Here is a 19,150-nt window from a genome sequence, read left to right as displayed (position 1 = left end):
AAGCTGATGTCTCTAACACTTTTATTTGTGTTTCTCAGTCTCATAATGGCTTATTTGACTTTCATTGGCACAACTTTGGTCCTCATGTTGATACACAGCAATAAAAGTTTCCAAAGGTGATGGAAGATTGGAGGAAAGACTAGGTGCTGAGAGCTCTCTTATACCTGCATTAAGGCAGCATTTAAACACACCTGAGCAGTAATAAACACCTGTGAAGCCATGTGTCCCAAACATTATGATGGCCTGAAATGGGGGACTATGTATAAACACTATTGTGATTTCTACATGGTAAAATCAAAATGTATAAAAATGGCCTTTATTAAAATCTGACAATGTGCACTTTAACCACATGGGATTTTTTTCTATTACAAATCTCAAATTGTGAAGTACAGAGGGAAATAAATAAATGACGAGTGTTTGTCCCAAACATTATGGAGGACACTGTATTAGCTGATATGTGGGAATGGCTGGATAATCTCTGTTTTTTGTTCAGAATCAAATAAAAAACAGTATCATTTCACACTACAATAAACGGTACATTTGAGTAAATGGTGTCTAGGAACCATCACTGTCTGACAATGTTGCAGGAAAAATAGGATTTTGATGCTCTCTATTTGTATCAAGAATAATTTTTGTAGTATTGGTCAGATATTTGTTTTTGGAAGAAAGAAAAGGGGCAACTGATTCCTTTTTAATCTGCAGAGAGAGCTGTTTATGTTGATACATTTGCTTTCTCCAGACTGCTTCTCACTGAGTCATAATTATTAGCAATTTGCCTAAGTTGTCCATTTACTGGTACGTCAAGCATGAAAAAGAGGCAATTTCAGAAAATGGAATGCCTCTTAAAATCAATCTTTGGAAATAATGTGGTAGGAGTTACTGTGTGATAGACCACTACTTGATAGCTGTCACATGAAGCTGCATATTAATTTGTCACCGTTATGTTATTCCAGACTTCAGCCGTTTACTTTTCGATTTTTGGTAAGTAATCTTTCTGATTCAAAAAAGCATGAAAAATTATCCTTAGAATATGTTGTGTGTCTCAAAATGATATTTATAATACTTTAACTATATAAAATGTATATACTCACCAATCAGCGCAGATAATGACATCAAAATGTCCTTCTAGAAGAGACACATCCATCTCATTATCCCATCGCATTATGCTATAGTGGAAGTAGCAAAACATAATCAGGTTGCATCACTTTATTCATGTGGCCTGCATGTGTCTATTAGCAATGTGTATCTTTTATCAATTGTCTCGGTGACTCCTGCTGATACGCAGTTTCACAAAGACCATGCACCATCAGGTGCCCAGTTTAAGTGGCTGTTTTTTCCCCAGACTGAGTCAAATGACTTGAAATGACAAATTTTCATGAACCAAATTAAAACTACGCTTAATTCTGGCCTCGCCCGCAAAGGCACAACAAGACAATATTCAATGGATGAGATTAATGTTTAACTTTCCTATCCTCAGCACCAGTTCTAGAGCATTGCAAGTGTACCTGAAAGTACGAAACCCAGATAACAAATAGCTATTGGAATTGTCTGCGTAATACAACATGCATTCCATTTATGAATTAGACAATTGGAAACGCTGTTAAATGTTAGCAAAGAGCTGATACTTCAGATAACCGATAGCTAGCTTTGAAATTCAAAGTAAAATGCCACACATTTGTCTTCAATAGTCTGTAATTTTCTTGGTCCTTATCCTGTTCTGCTGCTATGACCTTACCAGAGGTGTTATAAATATCTACATATTTAAATGTGGTTCCCACTGTACTGCAGATCGAGTTCCACTAAATGGGAGTAGGTGCAAGAGATTTCTGCCGTCAATCTTTATAATAGAAACAGAAAAATGTACAGAATGTGTGAGTTTTAAGTAAGTCTGTGCACCGTGCTCCACCTATTCACTGTGATTGACCCCCAATTTCACGAAGACCACCTAAATGACACTATGGTAGATAACTTGTAATTTGGCTTGCACTATTGTGGTCTGGTTTACCCAGTATAACTGATATTTTATTGTATCTTTATTTGTCCTTTATTATCTGAGGTCTCCATATTTCATCAGTCAACACGGGTCCCCTGAGCTGTCGTGTACAGAGGCCTCACCCATGTCTCTTCTGTTTACCTCAGTTCTGCTCATATAAGTTCATGTCAAAGCAACAGTAGGCCATCCGGCCCAACAAGTCTACCACACCATTCAATCATGGCTGATCTATCTTTCCTTCGCAACCCCATTCTCCTGCCTTCTCCCCATAACCCTTGATATCCTTACACCTCTCATTTCCCCTCACCACAGGTGGAATAAGGATAGAGTTCCTCTTGTCCTCACATTTCACCCTACCAACCTTCTCCTCCACCAGTTAATTCTCCATTAAATCTGCCACCTTCAACATGATCCCACCACCAGTAACATACTCTCATCTCCATCCCTTTCCAGAAAGACCACTCTCTCTGTAGCTTTTTGGTTCGCTCATCCCTCTCCACCCATCTATCCTTTCTACTCCTCTTCCCCAGGCATTTACACCTACTCTTTCACTTCGATCCACAGACCCAAGCGGAGGCAAAGCAGAGCTTCATGTTCCTCTCTTCCAACCTGGTCTGCTGCATTTGATGCTCCAGATGTCGGCTTCTTTACTTCAACAAGACTAAGCATTGCCCAAGCATCCAGTCGATAAACACCTGCTCACTGTCCGCCAAGGTGTGCTGGAGCTCCCAGTTGCTAACCATTGGAACTCCCCTTTCCATTATGACCCCCTTATCCTCTGCCTCCTCTTTATGTCATCGGTTAGTGTTCTTGGTTATGTTTCTTTTATAGATTTATATAACCCTACTAATATACTCCAATCATACCTTTTTGCTGAGACAATATATGAAATCCCTTAACCTGGTCTGTGGAGTAATTCCTGTAACCAGCTCCACTTATTTCCAAAACATTTTGGCACATCCATTATATAATAACATAACATTAGTATCCATATTATAAGAACTGAGGGTACAATGGATGATTATATACGAGAAGATGGTTAGTACGGGTGTCAGGGGTTATAGTGAGAAGGTAGGAGAATGGGATTGAGAGGGATACATTAGCCATGATTAAATGGTGGAGTGGACTTGATGGGCTGAATGGCCTAATTATGCTCCTATAAGTTATGACCTTATGAGAACATTTTAAAATGTATGTGTCCACGTCCCCAACCCTTCACTTTATGAATGTAAAATTCCAAGCAAAATGTCTTGGTCATTTTGTCAATCATTTTTTTAAAAAGCTTAAAAATGAAATTGTTAAGTTTCTGTTGGTTTGAGCAAGGTGAATGTGCAGTTCAGAAGGAAAACTCTTACACTCAACTTTAGCATTCCTGCTGAGTAGAAATCACATCACTAGAAAAATAAAGTCAATTTGTAGATGTGGAGTCAGGAGCTCCTGACCCAAGTGTGAGAAGCGGAATGAGATGCCCTCAAGCAGTATCGACTTACTCTGCTTGGATTGAGACACCACATGCAAAGCAACCCCAGCATGGTGTCATTGCTAGTTTGAAAAGGTGTCAGGTATTTCTGCTACCTGCACTCTTTCAATACTACAAATTTATCATCCACGAGAGAAGTTCTATTCATACACATCTGCAGCTTGTGTACAAATGAAACATCAAAGTTTGTACAATTTATTGTAAAACGCATTAGAACTGGTTGCAGAACACATGTGTAATTCTCATCCGTTAAACTCAAATGGATGCACACTGATTAGAACAGGGCCTGAGGACTCGCTTCTGAAGCTGCCAGATTGAATCTCAAGTTTCTTTAAGACAGTTATTATTTCAAGTGACTCCGAGCTAAAATTCTCTGAACCGATACAACTACGATATAACAGGAGGAATGATTGTATGTAATTATTAGCTTTTATTCTGGTCAAGTTCAGGAACGGGTTTCTAATTCACACATACAAAATGATTTACTAATGAAAAACAAAATATTGAGAACTGTAAACAAAAGTTTCAGATCTTAAAGAAGTTCATTTTTACACCGAAAGTTTTAATTTTCTGTTTGAATCTCAGATTCTTTAGCTCTGCCCTTAATCTCTTCCTCGGCCCTCCCCCGACCACAACATGTTTCTTCTGATTGCACTAATATCCTGAAGACAATTCTGTAATTACTGTTCAGCTTCCTAGTAATTTAGCTAATTCCAACAATCTTTACTTGCAATTGTAGACAGGATCCCAATAGTTGTCACGTAAAATTGGACCTTTATTGGTCTGCATGGCTCAACACCATGTCGAACACTACAATCATCCCCCATATACAGAGAGTTTAGAACCTACTTTTTGTAATCAACCAACTGATAGAAAGTTGATTTTCTCTCATAACTTAATTCCTTGTTCTTACATCAATGATAAATGATGATAGATGATCAATGGGCTACTGTATCTAAGGTCCAGTTTACTTTGAAGCTCCAATGAAACAACAACGTGCTGGTCTGTAAGTTAATTTATTTTTGTAAATTGTCTCTTGTGTGCAGGATAGAACTAGTGTATGAGTGGACGTTTATTCGCGCGGACTCGGTGGGCCGAATGGGCCTGTTTCCAAGCTGTATCTATCAACTAAATAAACTCTATAATCTCACGGCATAACATCCTCCTTACTACCATTACTGTCATGTCAAGTGATTGAGGCTGGTTCATAGAGGAGTGGAAAAGAGCATGGTGGGAACAGCACCAGGCAAACCTAGAAACGAGAAGCCAACCTGGTCAATTTGCAGAGCAGGGCTCTAAGCTTGCTAAACAGCAAAACCTTGATGTAATGAATAGAGTAAAGTGATCCTACAGTCCTGTCAAATGCAGTCTTGAATGGCAATAGACAATTAAACTGCAACTAGGAGAAAGAACACGCCCATTCTGCATAGGGCACCATTAAGTGCGAAGGACAGGCTGAAACACTTGTATGCTTGTTCAGCTAGAAGTGGCAAGCTAATGATGTAACTTCCTCCAGAGATCCCCATCAGCTGGCGCTGACGATGGCTGCCACGGTGTACTGCTCCTTGCTGTTTTGTACGTGTGTTGTGAGGCAAATGAAACTTTACACTACTCGTACTTTACTTAACTTTATTTAAGCTTTAAGCAACTTATTTCTTTAATACATAAAGTCAGAAACGTCTGGCAAACATGGCTGATTCCGCAGGCCTTTCCCGCCTGTAATCTCCACACATGCGCACACTCTGAAAAAGCCCCCGCACATGTGCACACTCTAGAAGAGCCCCGCACATGCACTAATGCGCCCACTTCATTCTCCCCTCCTATTTATAAGTTGAGACGGTCAGGAAGTTTAATACGTGTTGATGACCATTGCAGCACTGGAGCTTCAGAAGATAATGGCGTTTCAATAGCTGGGGGTACATATATTGCTTGGTCATCAAGTTCACTCATATTGTTATTTAGATTTACACTTTAGAATTTCTTATAGATGTTTCCATAGGAGTGGGAGTGTTGGAAGTTCTTGATTAATGTTCACAAGAAGTGATTGAGCTGATGGAGAAGACGGACATGGTGCAAGGTCACGAAGTGAGACAGTTGACTGACGTCCATCCTGATACTTGATAGTTGCATAAGAAGGGTTGACATCAGTCAGTTCAACTTCATCAACAAAAGGCTCATTCTTATTTGATCGGACATAACGACGAAGCAACACAAGCCCAGGGCTAGTCAACCATGATGGCAGAGAAGTACCACTAGAAGAACGCCGTTTGAAGTTAAAGAACTGCTCATGTGGAGTAGTATTGGTAGCAGTTGACAGTAGAGATCTGATGGAGTGTAATGCATCTGGTAGAACACATTCCCACTGCTGATCTGGTATGTCATTTGACTTTAAAGCCAGTTTCACTGCTTTCCAAATGATTCCGTTATACCTCTCAACCTGACCATAGGATGATATGGTCTTGTTTTACTTGTTGCAATTCCTCTATTAGAAAGGTAGTCTTTTAAATCTTTTGACATGAATGAGGTGCCCCTATCAGAATGTACGTAACTTGGAAATCCACAGAATGAAAACAGTTGATCATTTGATAACCGTAGCAGCTGACGTTTTTGGACAAGGAAAAGCAAATGGAAACCTTGAATATTCATCAACTAAGGTAAGTATATAAACATTTCGAGAGGAGGATGGTAAAGGCCCTTTGAAGACAATACTGAAACGTTCCATAGGTTGAGTAGCTTTGATCAATCTTCCTTCTTCAGGAGGGAAGAACCTTGGCTTTAATTCAGCACATGTGATTCTACATGAAGCACACGTCATCTTCACATCTTCTGTAGGGAAAGGTACGTTTTTGGAACAAACATAGTGTAACAAACGAGTGATTCCAGGATGATACAGCCCATTGTGAAGATCAGTGAGTACAGAAGAATGAACAGAGGCACAAAATGCTCGAGAATGTATCCGGAGCAACATTATCCTTACTCAATACCTAGAATAACTATATGCAGATAATTCAATCCTCCATTCATGAATTTTACTGTTTTTAATCATCGTTCGTTTCCGATTATCCAGCATAAAAGCTACTGAACGCTGATCTGTTATCAAAGTGAAGTGCTGGCGAGCAAGGAAATGACTCAATTTTCTCACTGCTTCAAGAATTGTTGTAACTTCCTTTTCGACGGATGGGTAGTGCAATTCACTACCTTGGAGGGTACGAGACATGAAAGCCACTGGTCGTCCTCCTTGATTTAATGTTGCTGATACTGCTAAATCAGAGTCATCACATTCAACAACAAGGGGGAGATCCTCATCGATGGCGTGTAATGTCGCAGATTCCAATTGTTTCTTTAAAGAAGTAAAGGCACCAGTTGCTGTAGAATCAAGGGGGAAAGATTTTGCTCTAATCAAAGGTTGAATTTTGTCAGAAAAATTTGGTATCCATTTAGCATAATATGCAAATATCCCAAGAACCCTTCGTAGAGTTTAATGTGGCTGGAACAGGTATCTCTTTGAGTGTCCGGAGTCATTCTGGATCAGGCTTGATTATATCATTTCCATCCCAATAACCAAGAATATTAATTGATGACACTGATGTTATTGAATTAGCCTCATTTAATGTTAGATTTTTGGAATGTACAACATCTAAAAACCGTTGTACATTTTCATCACGTTTAGCTTGGTCTTTTCCAGCAATAGTTATATTATCAAGATAAGGGAAAGTATCTTTAAGGTTTTCCTGTTCAACAAGTTTTTCCATCTCTCTCTGAAAAACAGCCACGCCATTAGTTACACCAAAAGGAACTCTGTGGTAGTGGTATAATTTCCCATTTGCTTCAAAAGCAGTGTATTTCTTCTCTGATTCCTTCAAAGGAATTTGGTAGTAAGCACTTTTTAAGTCAAAAGTAGAGAATATTTTATACTTAGCTAATGTATTGATAATCTCTTCTATACGAGGTAATGGATATGCATCAAGCTCAGTGAACTGGCTTGAGAGTAATCAATGCAGAGTCTCGTTCTATGTCACTCCAAGGGGTCCTTAACCACGACTTGTGCCCTCCAAGGGGAAGAGCTGGGTTCTATGATACCTTCTTGTAAAATATTAGTTACTTCTGTGTTGATAAAGTTCCTATCATCTTTACTAAAATGTCTTGATTTTGTAGCAATTGGCTTGCACTTAGAAGATAAATTAGTGAATAATGAAGGACATTCAACAGATGCAGCAGAAAAACCACACAATAATGGTGGCTTTGACAATGCAAGATCAGGCATAGTTCCTTCATACATTATTTGAAGTGATCTGTACAGTTTCTGAAAATCCTGACCTCGAATTATATCGCTACACAAATTTTTCAAAATACCAAGACATACAGATTTATAGCTAGTTTTGTTCAGAATAAAGTCTACAATACAAGATCCAATAATTTGAGTATTGAGAATTGTCAGAGCCATCGAGATTTCTCTATTTGAAGGAATTATAGCTAGATTTAGTTGAGACACAACTTGTTCATTTATAAAACTTTCTGAACTGCCAGAATCAAGTAGTACATTAAGTATATGGCCATTGATGGATACCGTTGTAGCTGCATTAGACAAGCTCTGAAGAAATGCAGCTGCAATATCACATTGGGTGTCTTAACGAAGAGTCTGCTTAGTACATCAATCTCAACCATTTCTGCCTTCTTTCCATAACCTCTGACACCCGAAATGATCAAGAATCTATCAATCTCTATCTTAAAAATATCCATTGATCTGGCCTCCAGAGCTAACTGTGGCAATGAATTCCACAGATTCACCACCTTCTGACTAAAGAAATTCCTCCTCATCTCCTTTCTATAGAAACGTCCTTTTGTTCTGAGGCTATGGCCTCCGGTCCTAGACTTTCCCACTAGTGGAAACATCCTCTCCACATCCACTTTATCCAGGCCTTTCACTTTTTGGTAAGTTTCAAAGAGATCCCCCCTCATCTAAACTCCAGCGAGTGCAGGCTCATCATATGTTATCATATTTTGAGCAGGACATTGATAATGGTAGCTGTGAGAGTCTTTATCACTGTCTTTAACAAGGAATTCATGGTAGAGACAATAGACAATAGGTGCAGGAGTAGGTCATTTGGCCCTTCAAGTAAGCACCCCCATCCAATGGGATCATGGCTGATCAGCCACAATCAGTACCCCGTTCTTGCCTTCTCCCTTCTATCTAGCTCTCTCTTGAAAGTATCCAGAGATCCAGCCTCTGCCGCCCTCTGAGGCAGAGAATTCCACACTCAGAACCCTCTGTGTGAAAAAATGTTTTCTCAAAGTCAAAGTCAAATTTATTTGTCACATGCACCAACGAAGGTGCAGTGAAATGAATCATCCCCGCTTACCACCTGGATGGTAAGAAACTAAATAGCAAGGGCATCCGAAGATTTGAGGTATGGAGACAATAGGTCAAGAGCAAGTATGAATGGAAATGCAATGGTTGCTGGGGAGAATGAATCCACTGTGGAAATATCAGATTCAGATTCAGATTCAGATTCAATTTTAATTGTCATTGTCAGTGTACAGTACAGAGACAACGAAATGCATTTAGCATCTCCCTTGAAGAGCGACATAGCAAACGATTTGAATAAAAAAAATAATAAGTGTCCGGGGGGGGGGTGGTGGGTGAAGTCACCGAGGTACGTTGTTTAGTAAGTGACAGCCGCTGGAAATACTGTTCCTCGTGCTGGTTCGGCAACGGAAGACCTGTAGCGCCTCCCGGATGGTAGGAAAAACAGTCCATGGTTGGGGTGAAGCAGTCCTTGGCGATGCTGAGCGCCCTCCGCAGACAGCGCTTGCTTTGGACAGACTCAATGGAGGGGAGCGTGGAACCGGTGATGCGTTGGGCAATTTTCACCACTCTCTGCAATGCCTTCCGGTCGGAAACAGAGCAGTTGCCATACCATACTGTGATGCAGTTAGTAAGGATGCTCTCGATGGTGCAGCGGTAGAAGTTCAACAGGATCTGAGGAGACAGATGGACCTTCTTCAGTCTCCTCAGGAAGAAGAGACCCTGATGAGCCTTCTTGATCAGAGTAGAGGTATTGTGGGTCCAAGAGAGGTCATCGGAGATGTTGACTCCCAGGAACCTGAAGCTAGAAACACGTTCCACCTCCGTCCCGTTAATGTGGATGGGGGTGTGCGTGCCGCCTCTGGACTTCCTGAAGTCTACAATGAGCTCCTTGGTCTTCTTGGAGTTAAGGGCCAGGTTGTTGTCAGCGCACCATGCTGCTAAGTGCTGGACCTCCTCCCTGTAGGCCAGCTCATCGTTGTTGCTGATGAGGCCAATCACCGTTGTATCATCTGCATACTTGATGATGGTGTTAGTACCATGTACAGGTGTGCAGTCATAGGTGAAGAGGGAGTAGAGGAGGGGGCTCAGCACACAGCCCTGAGGAACGCCGGTGTTCAGGGTGAGGGTTGAAGAGGTGTGCTTGTCTAACCTCACAGACTGGGGTCTGTTGGTTAGAAAGTCCAGTATCCAGTTGCAGAGGGAGGGGTCGATGCCCAGGTTACCGAGTTTGGTGATCAGTTTTGATGGAATAATGGTGTTGAATGCTGAGCTGTAATCGATGAACAGCATTCTTACATAAGTGTCTCTGTTGTCAAGGTGGGAGAGGGCGGAGTGAAGTGCCGTTGAGATGGCATCCTCCGTACTCCTGTTCTTGCGGTAGGCAAACTGATAGGGATCCAGTGTGGGGGGTAGGCTGCTTTTGAGGTGTGCCAGGACCAGCCTCTCGAAGCACTTGGTGATGATGGGGGTAAGTGCAACTGGGCGGAAGTCGTTGAGGCTTGCCGCAGTGGAGTGTTTTGGCACTGGCACGATGGAGGTGGCTTTAAGGCAAGTGGGGACAACTGCTTGGGCAAGTGACAGGTTGAAGATGTCAGTCCAGACGTCTGTCAGCTGCGCAGCACAGGCACTGAGCACGCGCCCGGGGATGCCGTCAGGGCCAGCAGCCTTACGTGCATTAGTCCTACTCAGTGCCACGTACACGTCGTGGGGGTGAGTGTGAGGGGTTGGTGATCGGCAGGTAGCACAGCCTTGATGGCTGTCTCTAGATTGTCCCTGTCGAAGCGGCCATAGACGTGATTAAGCTCCTCAAGGAAGGAGGCGTCGCTGGATGTGGGGGTGATGTTGGAGGGTCTGTAGTCCGTGATGGCCTGGATGCCTTGCCACATGCGTCGGGGGTCGGAGTTGTTGTTGAAGTGCTCCTCAATCCTGAGCTTATGGCAGTGCTTGGCCTTTCTGATGCCCCTCTTCAGGTTAGCCCTGGATGAACTGTAGGCTCGAGCATCGCCTGACCTGAAAGCGGTGTCCCGTGCTTTCAGCAGTAGCCTGACCTCCCTGTTCATCCATGGCTTCTGATTCGGGTATATGGTCACCTGTTTGAGGGAGGTGACACTATTGATGGTGGAGTTTATAAAGTCCAGAACAGAGGATGTATAGGAATCAATGTCCGTGTGAGAGTCAAGGGTGGCCTGGGCTGCAAACGCCTTCCAGTCAGTGTTTCCAAAACACTGCTGAAGTGTGAAGTCCGCTTCCTCTGACCAGACTTTAACTGTCCTTACAGTTGGTTTAACCCGTCTGATGAGTGGGGAGTACTTAGGGAGCAGGAACAATGAGACGTGATCAGACTGACCAAGGTGGGGGAGGGGGATGGCTTTGTAAGCTTCAGCCATGTTGGTGTAGACTTTGTCCAGTGTCTTGTCTACTCTAGTGGGGAAGGATACATGTTGGTGGAATTTGGGGAGTACAGTCTTCAGGTTGGAGTGATTGAAGTCACCCGCAACAATGAAGGCTGCCTCAGGGTTGTGCGTCTGTTGTTTGCTAATGGCAGTATGCAGCTCTTTCATTGCAAGCTTGGCATTAGCATCAGGAGGGATATAGGCTGCAGTCACAACAGTGGAGGTGAACTCTCTGGGCAGATAGAACGGTCTGCATCTAACCAAGAGGAATTCAAGGTTAGCTGAGCAGTGACTCTCGATGATGGTGGAGTCCGTGCACCATGCTTTGTTTACATTAATGCACAGACCCCCCCCCCCTCTGGTCTTACCAGAGTCTGATGTCCTGTCCGCTCGGAGTAAATGATGCCCCGATAGCTGGATGGCGCTGTCAGGAACGTCAGTGTTGAGCCAAGTTTCAGTGAAGATCAAGATGTTGCAGTCCTTGATCCGGTTGTGGGAGGTGATCCTTAGCCGTAGTTCATCCATTTTGTTTGCCAGTGAGCGCACGTTGGCGAGGAAAAGGCTAGGAATCGCTGCCCTGTGTGGGGCTAGCTCTAACCTGGCCTTTAACCCACCTCTGCGTCCCCGGCGGTGTTTTCGTACCCGTCGCCGTCTGTTGGTGCTTCTGGTGGGCCGAGCTGGCTTGGTGCGCGCTGGTTTTCTGCCGCTCCATTGCTCCGCGTCTGCGTTACTCCGCAGGCGGTCTTCAGCCCCGCGGCTCTGCTGATGGTCTCCAGCCCCGGGGCTTATCTGGCGTTCTCCAGCTCCACGGGTCGGGTGGTGGTCTCCAGCTCCACGGGTCGGGTGGTGGTCTCCAGCTCCACGGGTCGGGTGGCGTTCTCCAGCTCCACGGGCCGGGAGTCGGGCGAGGACCGGGGTCGGGTCAGGGCCGGGGATCTGGTGAGGACCGGGGATCCGGTGAGGACCGGGGATCGGGTGAGGACCGGGCGTCGGGCGTGGGCCGGGAGTCGGGCGAGAACCGGGGATCCGGTGAGGACCGGGAGTCGGGCGAGGACCGGGGATCCGATGAGGACCGGGAGTCGGGCGAGGACCGGGGGTCGGGTCAGGGCCGGGGATCGGGTGAGGACCGGGAGTCGGGCGAGGGAGTCGGGGATCCGGTGAGGACCGAGGGTCGGTTGGGCTCCGCGGGTCGGATGGCGGTCTCCAACCCCGCGATTCACCTGGCGGTCTCCAGTCGGGTGTTCTGTTGCTCTGATGAGCTCAGACGGAAGAGGGAGATTGTCCAAAAAGTTGTTGCAGCCGCAGGAACCGAAGTCCAGAAGTTCCTGTCGGCAGTACGAGATGAGTACAAGACTGCTCCGAGTGAGCAGCCTTGAAGCAGGTAAGGGGATCGTTGCTATTTTTCCCATTCTAGGGAGACACAGGGCGTCGCGGTGTGCCCGCGCCGCCGCCATTTTGTAATATCGCCCAAAACTAGAGTATAGATGTTGATGTTGAGGGCAGGACACAGGTAGAAATAACCAACTGTAAAACTGTAAAAATAAAAGGAAGTAATCCATGTCTTCATACTTTCATGTCACATAAATATCAAGAGCAAAAACAATTAAAATCATTTGCACCACCTTGTGAGTTCTGCCGGCAGTGGAAGTTCTCATTGTCTTTTGTCTGCATTCTGTAATAACTTTATTTTTTAAATAAAATCTTTGATTCTACATCTTTGGCCCGGGAGAGTGAATTCTATAAGCTCACAAGCACTGTATGAAGGAATTATTCCTGTTTTTTTTTTTTTACCTGTATATAACTTTAAAAGCATGTATATGCTATTAAATCCCTTTACCACAATCGGATTAGCTCTTAAAACCACCACAACCAAAGAATATAGCTCAGGTGTACCTGTAATAGCTAAGTACTTTCATCTCAGATTATCACTCTGGTACATCTTTGTTTCTATCCCCTCAAGGCCTGTACACATTTCATAAGGTAGATTTCTTAAAATTGATTTAATATGGTATTCGAAGTACATGCTCTGTATAATTCCAGTAGCCTCTCCAGGCTTTTTTTTGATGATTGTCAGTCACTCAATTTGCTATATTTAAGAGGGAGTTAGATGTGGCCCTTGTGGCTAAGGGGATCAGGGGGTATGGAGAGAGGCAGGTACGGGATACTGAGTTGGATGATCAGCCATGATCATATTGAATGGCGGTGCAGGCTCGAAGGGCCGAATGGCCTACTCCTGCACCTAATTTCTATGTTTCTATGTTTCTACTCTCTAGCCCTTTCCTTTGCTCTTTGCACTGCAATGTTTCTTTTAAATTCTTGTAGGCTCCTCAACATTTTGTTCCTTCTGATACAATCATCTTAAATCAAAGAGTGAAACTGGTTCTTGAAGAAGTGATAGGTACTAAACCTGCAGAGTTTCCTTGTTGTGCAGCATATGAACTATTGTTCAAATCCCAGACTCATTATATGGCCGGTTTCCGCACTTATCCCATCTTTAGTTATAAGTGAAAGAATACACTGATTTTTGGTTTTCATGCAAAAGGTATGGGGTCCCAAGAGAGTGCAGATGCTGTAATGTGGAACAAAGAACAAAGTGTGGATGGATCAAGTAGCATCTGCAGAAGCAGAGGGATAATTAATGCTTCAGATCAAGGGCCTGTATCAGTATTGAGGTGTTGAGGGGAGATAGCCAGTATAAAGAGGTACAGGGGGAGAGGTGAAGCAGGAATTAGCAGGCAAAGTGGAAGCAGGTAATGGTGGATGTGATGTACAGATGGAACCAGGTAGGAAGAGGGGAGTGTGGAGGTAAAGTCAGAAGGTGGTAGATGATAAAGGGAGAAAACAAATGGTTATGTATCTGGAATCTGGTACCTAAGGAAGGTGATGAGTGGAACCATACAAGGGCGGGATGATGGGCCGATGGATCCTATTGGGGGAAAGAGGAAAGGGGTGGGTTTAATGCGTGAGTGGGTGATGGGCAGATAGAACCATGTGGGGGAAGACAAGGTAACTGGGTAATGGGGCTGGGATTTGGAAAGGAAGGGAATGGTGAGAAAATCAGTGTGGGTTAGGAGGGAAATGAATATAGATGATGTGGGTTACCTGAAATTGGGAAATTCAGTGAGCATCTCACATTCCATCGGGCTAGTCTGCAATGTAATAGTATGACTAATGAGACACAAGATATTGATGGCGCTGGAGGAATTCAGTGGGTTGGCCAGCATCTGTAGAGGGATATAGACAATTACAGTTTTAGGTTGAGACCTTGCCTCTGGACTGAAAGAGTAGAGAGGAAATAGCCAGTATACTGTAAAGAGTAGAGCAGGTAGGGCAAGAGCTGGCATGAAATGTTTGGATCCTGGAGAGGATGGGGATGACAAAACAAGGCTGAGATGTTGCCAGGACTTGGGGGCCTGAGCTATGGGAAGAGGTTGGGGAGGCTAGGACTTTATCCCTTAGCCTCCCCAACGCAGGAGGAAGAGGTGAGATTTCATAGAGGTGTAAAAAATAATCAAAGGAATAGATAGGGTAAATGCAGAGTCTTTTACAATAAGCAGGATGTAAAGATGCGACTGGTCGTGGGATCATGTTGACGGCGGCAGAAGTGCCAGAGAACGAAATGTTGGACCAGGTGAACTGTATCCTTGTTCTGCCCAGCAGAAGGACGAACAAGAGGAGAACTGCGGGACCTAGAAGAAACACAGGTGAAGGATTCATCCACAATGGTAGGAGGGAAACTACATTTACTGTACTGAAGGAGGAGGACATCTTGGATGTCCTGGAAAGCCTCATCTTGGGACCTATGTACATAATTGTTTTTTGAGTGGCACGGCACAATGGGAAAGTGCATTTTGCACATTCATTATCTTTACTCTGTTGGCATTGCTGGCAAGCCCAGCATTTATGTCCATAACAACATTTTCTGTGAGAAAATAATGGTAACACGCCTTCCTGAACCACAGTAGTCCTTCCAGTGAGGTACTAATGGCAAGAGAATCGACAACCAGGAGCTTCTGTAGGAATTCAAATGAGAAGATAGGGCAGCACAGCGGTAGAGTTGCTGTCTTACAGCGCCAGGGACCTTGGTTCGATCCTGACTATGGGCACTGTCTGTACAGAGTTTGTTTCTCGCTGTGACTGCGTGGGTTTTCTCTGGTAGCTTCGGTTTCCTCCCACACTTTAAACAAGTGCAGGTTTGCTGGTTTAATTGGCTTTGGTATCAGTGTAAATTGTCCCTAGGGTGTAGGATTGTGCTAGAGTACGGGGTTATATCTGGGTCGGCATGGACTCGGTGGGCTGAAGGCCTGTTTCTGCACTGCATCTCAAAAGTCTAAAGGAAAGATGAGCAAGAGCAATGTGCATTCCTTACAGAGACAGGAGAATTTCAGGGAGAAATAAGGAAATGGCAGAGACAGTAAATAAATATTTTCTCTGGCTTCATAAAAGGGCGAAAAAAAATCCTGCCAGAAAAATCTATAGGACAAAGCTTCCCGCAAGAACAAGGAGCTGAAAAAGTTATCAGTTCAACAAATATCTGATAAGAGACTGAAAGCTGATAAATTCCAAGGATCGGATGATCTACATTCCATGTTTTAAAAGAGGCAGATATAGAGATTGTGGATACCTATCTTGTTTAAAATTTTATAGATTCTGGAATAAATCCCAGTTTGGAGGTCAGTAATATAAGCATGTTATTTAAGAAAGAAAGGACAGAGAAAATTAGGATATGTTACTCCTGTCAAATAATAGGACTGGGCAGAACCAGCATAGATCTATATAAGAAACATTATGTTCAACTCATTTTATGGAGTTCATTGAGGGTGTAACAAGTAGAATGAAGGCTAACTTATGGATGTGGTATATTTATATATTTTTATATTGTGTTGTAGGAAAGAAATTGGTCAACAAGGTTACATCACATGGGGTAATATTCTGGAGGCTACAAGAATTAGTTAACAAACAGAAAGCAAAGCTTGGGGAAATAAATACATGCCTTTCTCAAGCTGGTAGGCAGTGGCTGGTGGGATGTTGTAGGGATCAGTGCTTGTGGTCCCATTCAAAATGAATCGTCAATCTATATTCAGTATAAGGGCGGCATAATGGCACAGCGGTAGAGCTGCTGCCTTACAATGCCAGAGAACCGGGTTCAATCCTGACTAAGGTGCTGTCTGTATGGAGTTTGTATGTTTACCCTGTGACTGTGTGGGTTTTCAAAAGGTGCTTCAGGTTCCTCCCACACTCCAAAGACGTACAGGTTTGTAGGTCAATTGGCTTCATTGAAATTGTAAATTGTCCCTAGTGTGTAGGATAGTGCTTAGCGTACTGGGTGATCGTGGTCGGCGCGGACTTGGTGGGCCAAAGGCCTGATTCCGCATTGTATCTCTAAAGTCTAAAAGTAAAACTGAGAGAACCAAGTGTCATCATTCCATGTTTGCAGATGATGAACAATTAGGTTGAATTGTGAGTTGGGAGATGGATGTAAAGAGGTTTCAAGGGTTAATGACAAGTTAAGTGAGAAGATAAGTAGAAGGCAGATGGTATCTAATTTCTAAAAAAACAATTTAAGTAGTCTGAAGGAGGGTTTCGGCCCGAAACGTTGCCTATTTCCTATGCTCCATAGATGCTGCCGCACCCGTTGAGTTTCTCCAGCTCTTTTGTCTAACTTCGATTTTCCAGCATCTGCAGTTCCTTCTTAAACATTTAATTTAACCACTCTGGTAAACAACAGAAAAGCTGTGTTTTGTAAAACGGCGACAGAGTGTGAAATGTTCATGTTCAGTGGCATGTTGGTGTTAATGTAAACAAGTCACTGAGGATCAACACTGAGGTTGAACAAGCAATGGAAAGCTAAATGGCATATTGGTCTTTGTTGTGAGAAAAATTGTGTAAAGGTACCACACTGCAACAATACAGAGCTTTGCTGAGAGGGCACCTGGACTATTGTGTATAGTTTTGGTCTCCTTACCTAAAAATTGACATACTTTGTCACGGAGTCCGTGCAATGAACATTCACCAAAATGATTTCTGGGATGACATTTGTGGAGAAAATAAGAACACAAGGCCTCAATTCTTTTCAACCTATTGAAGTTAACACGTTTCTTAGAGAACTCAACAGAGCAGATGCAGAGATGATGTTTGGTTGAGGGAGGCCATTTAGCACAGAAATGAAATGTCTTAAATCACAAGGTGTTGAATCACTTGAAATTATTTTTATCCCAGAGGTTCTGAATGTTAGAGGTAGTCCATGGGCTGAATGGCCCGCCCCTGCTCCTAATTCCAGTGTTATTACGCCATTAAATCTCAAGGAAAGGTGGCTGGGTTTACTTTTGTTGGCAGTGGTCATGTGCCAACACTTTTTATAGTGTGAATGGTGGAGACCAAATTCCAGGAATATAACAAATGTCAATACATTTCCAAGTCGGCATGGCGTGCAACCTGAAGCGAATCTGCTGGTGTGTTCCAAGAAATCTGCTGCTCCTGTTTTTTGTGGTAATGAAGCTGTGGGTTTCAGAGAAGCCTAAGCAAGTAACTGCAGATGGTAGTGGAGAGAATCAACATTTAGTATGTTGAATAAAGCAACATCATGGTTCCTGGATGATGTTGATTTTCTTAACAGTTGTTGGAGCTGCATTTATCCAACAAGTGAAACATATTCCATCACTTCCGTCTTGCAAAATTAATTACCTACCATTGGACAACCCGTCTCTGTTGCTCAGTAGCCAGTTTTCATGTAGTTGCTCTAATCAGGTGTTTGGCCACTGGTGATCTCTTGGAAACTGATGGCAAAGGACCTGACCATGATAATACCATTGATTATCAGAGGAAAGTGGTTAAACTCTCATGTAGGAGATGGTAATGGAATGGTAATGTTGTGCAGCAAATATTATTTTTCTTTTATCTACACATGCCTGAAATGAGAGCTTATTGCATGCAGGCATAGCCTTGCAAATATAATCAAATGTTGCACAATTCTGCAAGCAGTCCCACTCCTGATCTTGTGCTGGAAAAGGGCCATCGAAGAGACAGCTGAAGATGGTTGGATCCAGGACAGTAACCTGAGGAGCCTTTTCAGTGGCATCCTGACAGTGGAAAGATTGGCTTTAACGATCACAGCCACATTCTTTTGTCCAAGTTATGATATCAACCATTGGAGTAATCTTCCCTTTATGCCCATTAACGTTATTGGGATCCTGAGATTAATACAAGCGCAGAATACAAAGAAGCAGGCAGGTTATGTAGAAGGTTTCTAAACCATTGGTAAAGCAGCAATCGAGTATTCTAACCAGTTATTGTCACATTTTAGGAAAGGTGGACAGGTCTTGGAGACGGTGCAAAAATGGTTTAGGTGAGATTTCCAAGGATAAGGAAATGTAATGATAGAGGGGTTCGAAGAAGCATGATAATTCTTCGAGGAGCATGAAAGATTGATAGAATATTTTCTAGAGGAATACAGCAAATATAGAGAGTATTAAAAAAACATAGAAAAATAGGTGCAGGAGTAGGCCATTCAGCCCTACGAGCCAGCACCGCCATTCAATATGATCATGGCTGATCGTCTAAATTCATTTCATGGAATAAACGATGGTTCAAGACTGACACAATTTTAAAATTTGGCCAAAGATACCAGAGTAGACGGAGGAAAAACTCTTTGATACAAGAGAGTTTTGATCTCAAACTTATTGGCTCGATAGTATGGGTGTCATGGGTTATGGGGAGAAGGCAGGAGTATGGGGTTAGGAGGAAGAGATAGATCAGCTATAATTGAATGGCGGAGTAGACTTGATGGGCCAAAAGACCTAATTCTGCTCCTTGCACTTATGGCCTTATGATAGGTGGCGCAATAGAAGTTCCAAAAGGGAATTGGATAGGAACTAGAAATAATAATCTTGAGGACTATGAATAGGAGAATGGGACTGATGGAATTGATCTAATAAGAGCAAGCAGAAATTCAATGGGCACAATGGCCACCTTCAATT

The 19,150-nt window shown here is 43.2% G+C and overlaps 1 protein-coding gene across 2 annotated transcripts in view; it reads right to left on the bottom strand.

Annotated features, from left to right (window-relative positions):
• camkmt (calmodulin-lysine N-methyltransferase) overlaps positions 1 to 19,150 on the bottom strand; it is a 295,734-nt gene that overhangs the window by 30,661 nt on the left and 245,923 nt on the right. For both annotated transcript variants that reach the window (XM_055639630.1, XM_055639631.1), the window contains exon 8: positions 1,092 to 1,166. In XM_055639630.1, coding sequence (XP_055495605.1) covers positions 1,092 to 1,166 — 75 coding nt within the window. The remainder of the gene's footprint in view (positions 1 to 1,091; positions 1,167 to 19,150) is intronic.

Source organism: Leucoraja erinacea, chromosome 8, assembly GCF_028641065.1.
Source record: "Leucoraja erinacea ecotype New England chromosome 8, Leri_hhj_1, whole genome shotgun sequence".
In the NCBI taxonomy this organism is placed as follows: Eukaryota; Metazoa; Chordata; class Chondrichthyes; order Rajiformes; family Rajidae; genus Leucoraja; species Leucoraja erinaceus.
This window is presented reverse-complemented; position numbering and strand designations above follow the sequence as displayed.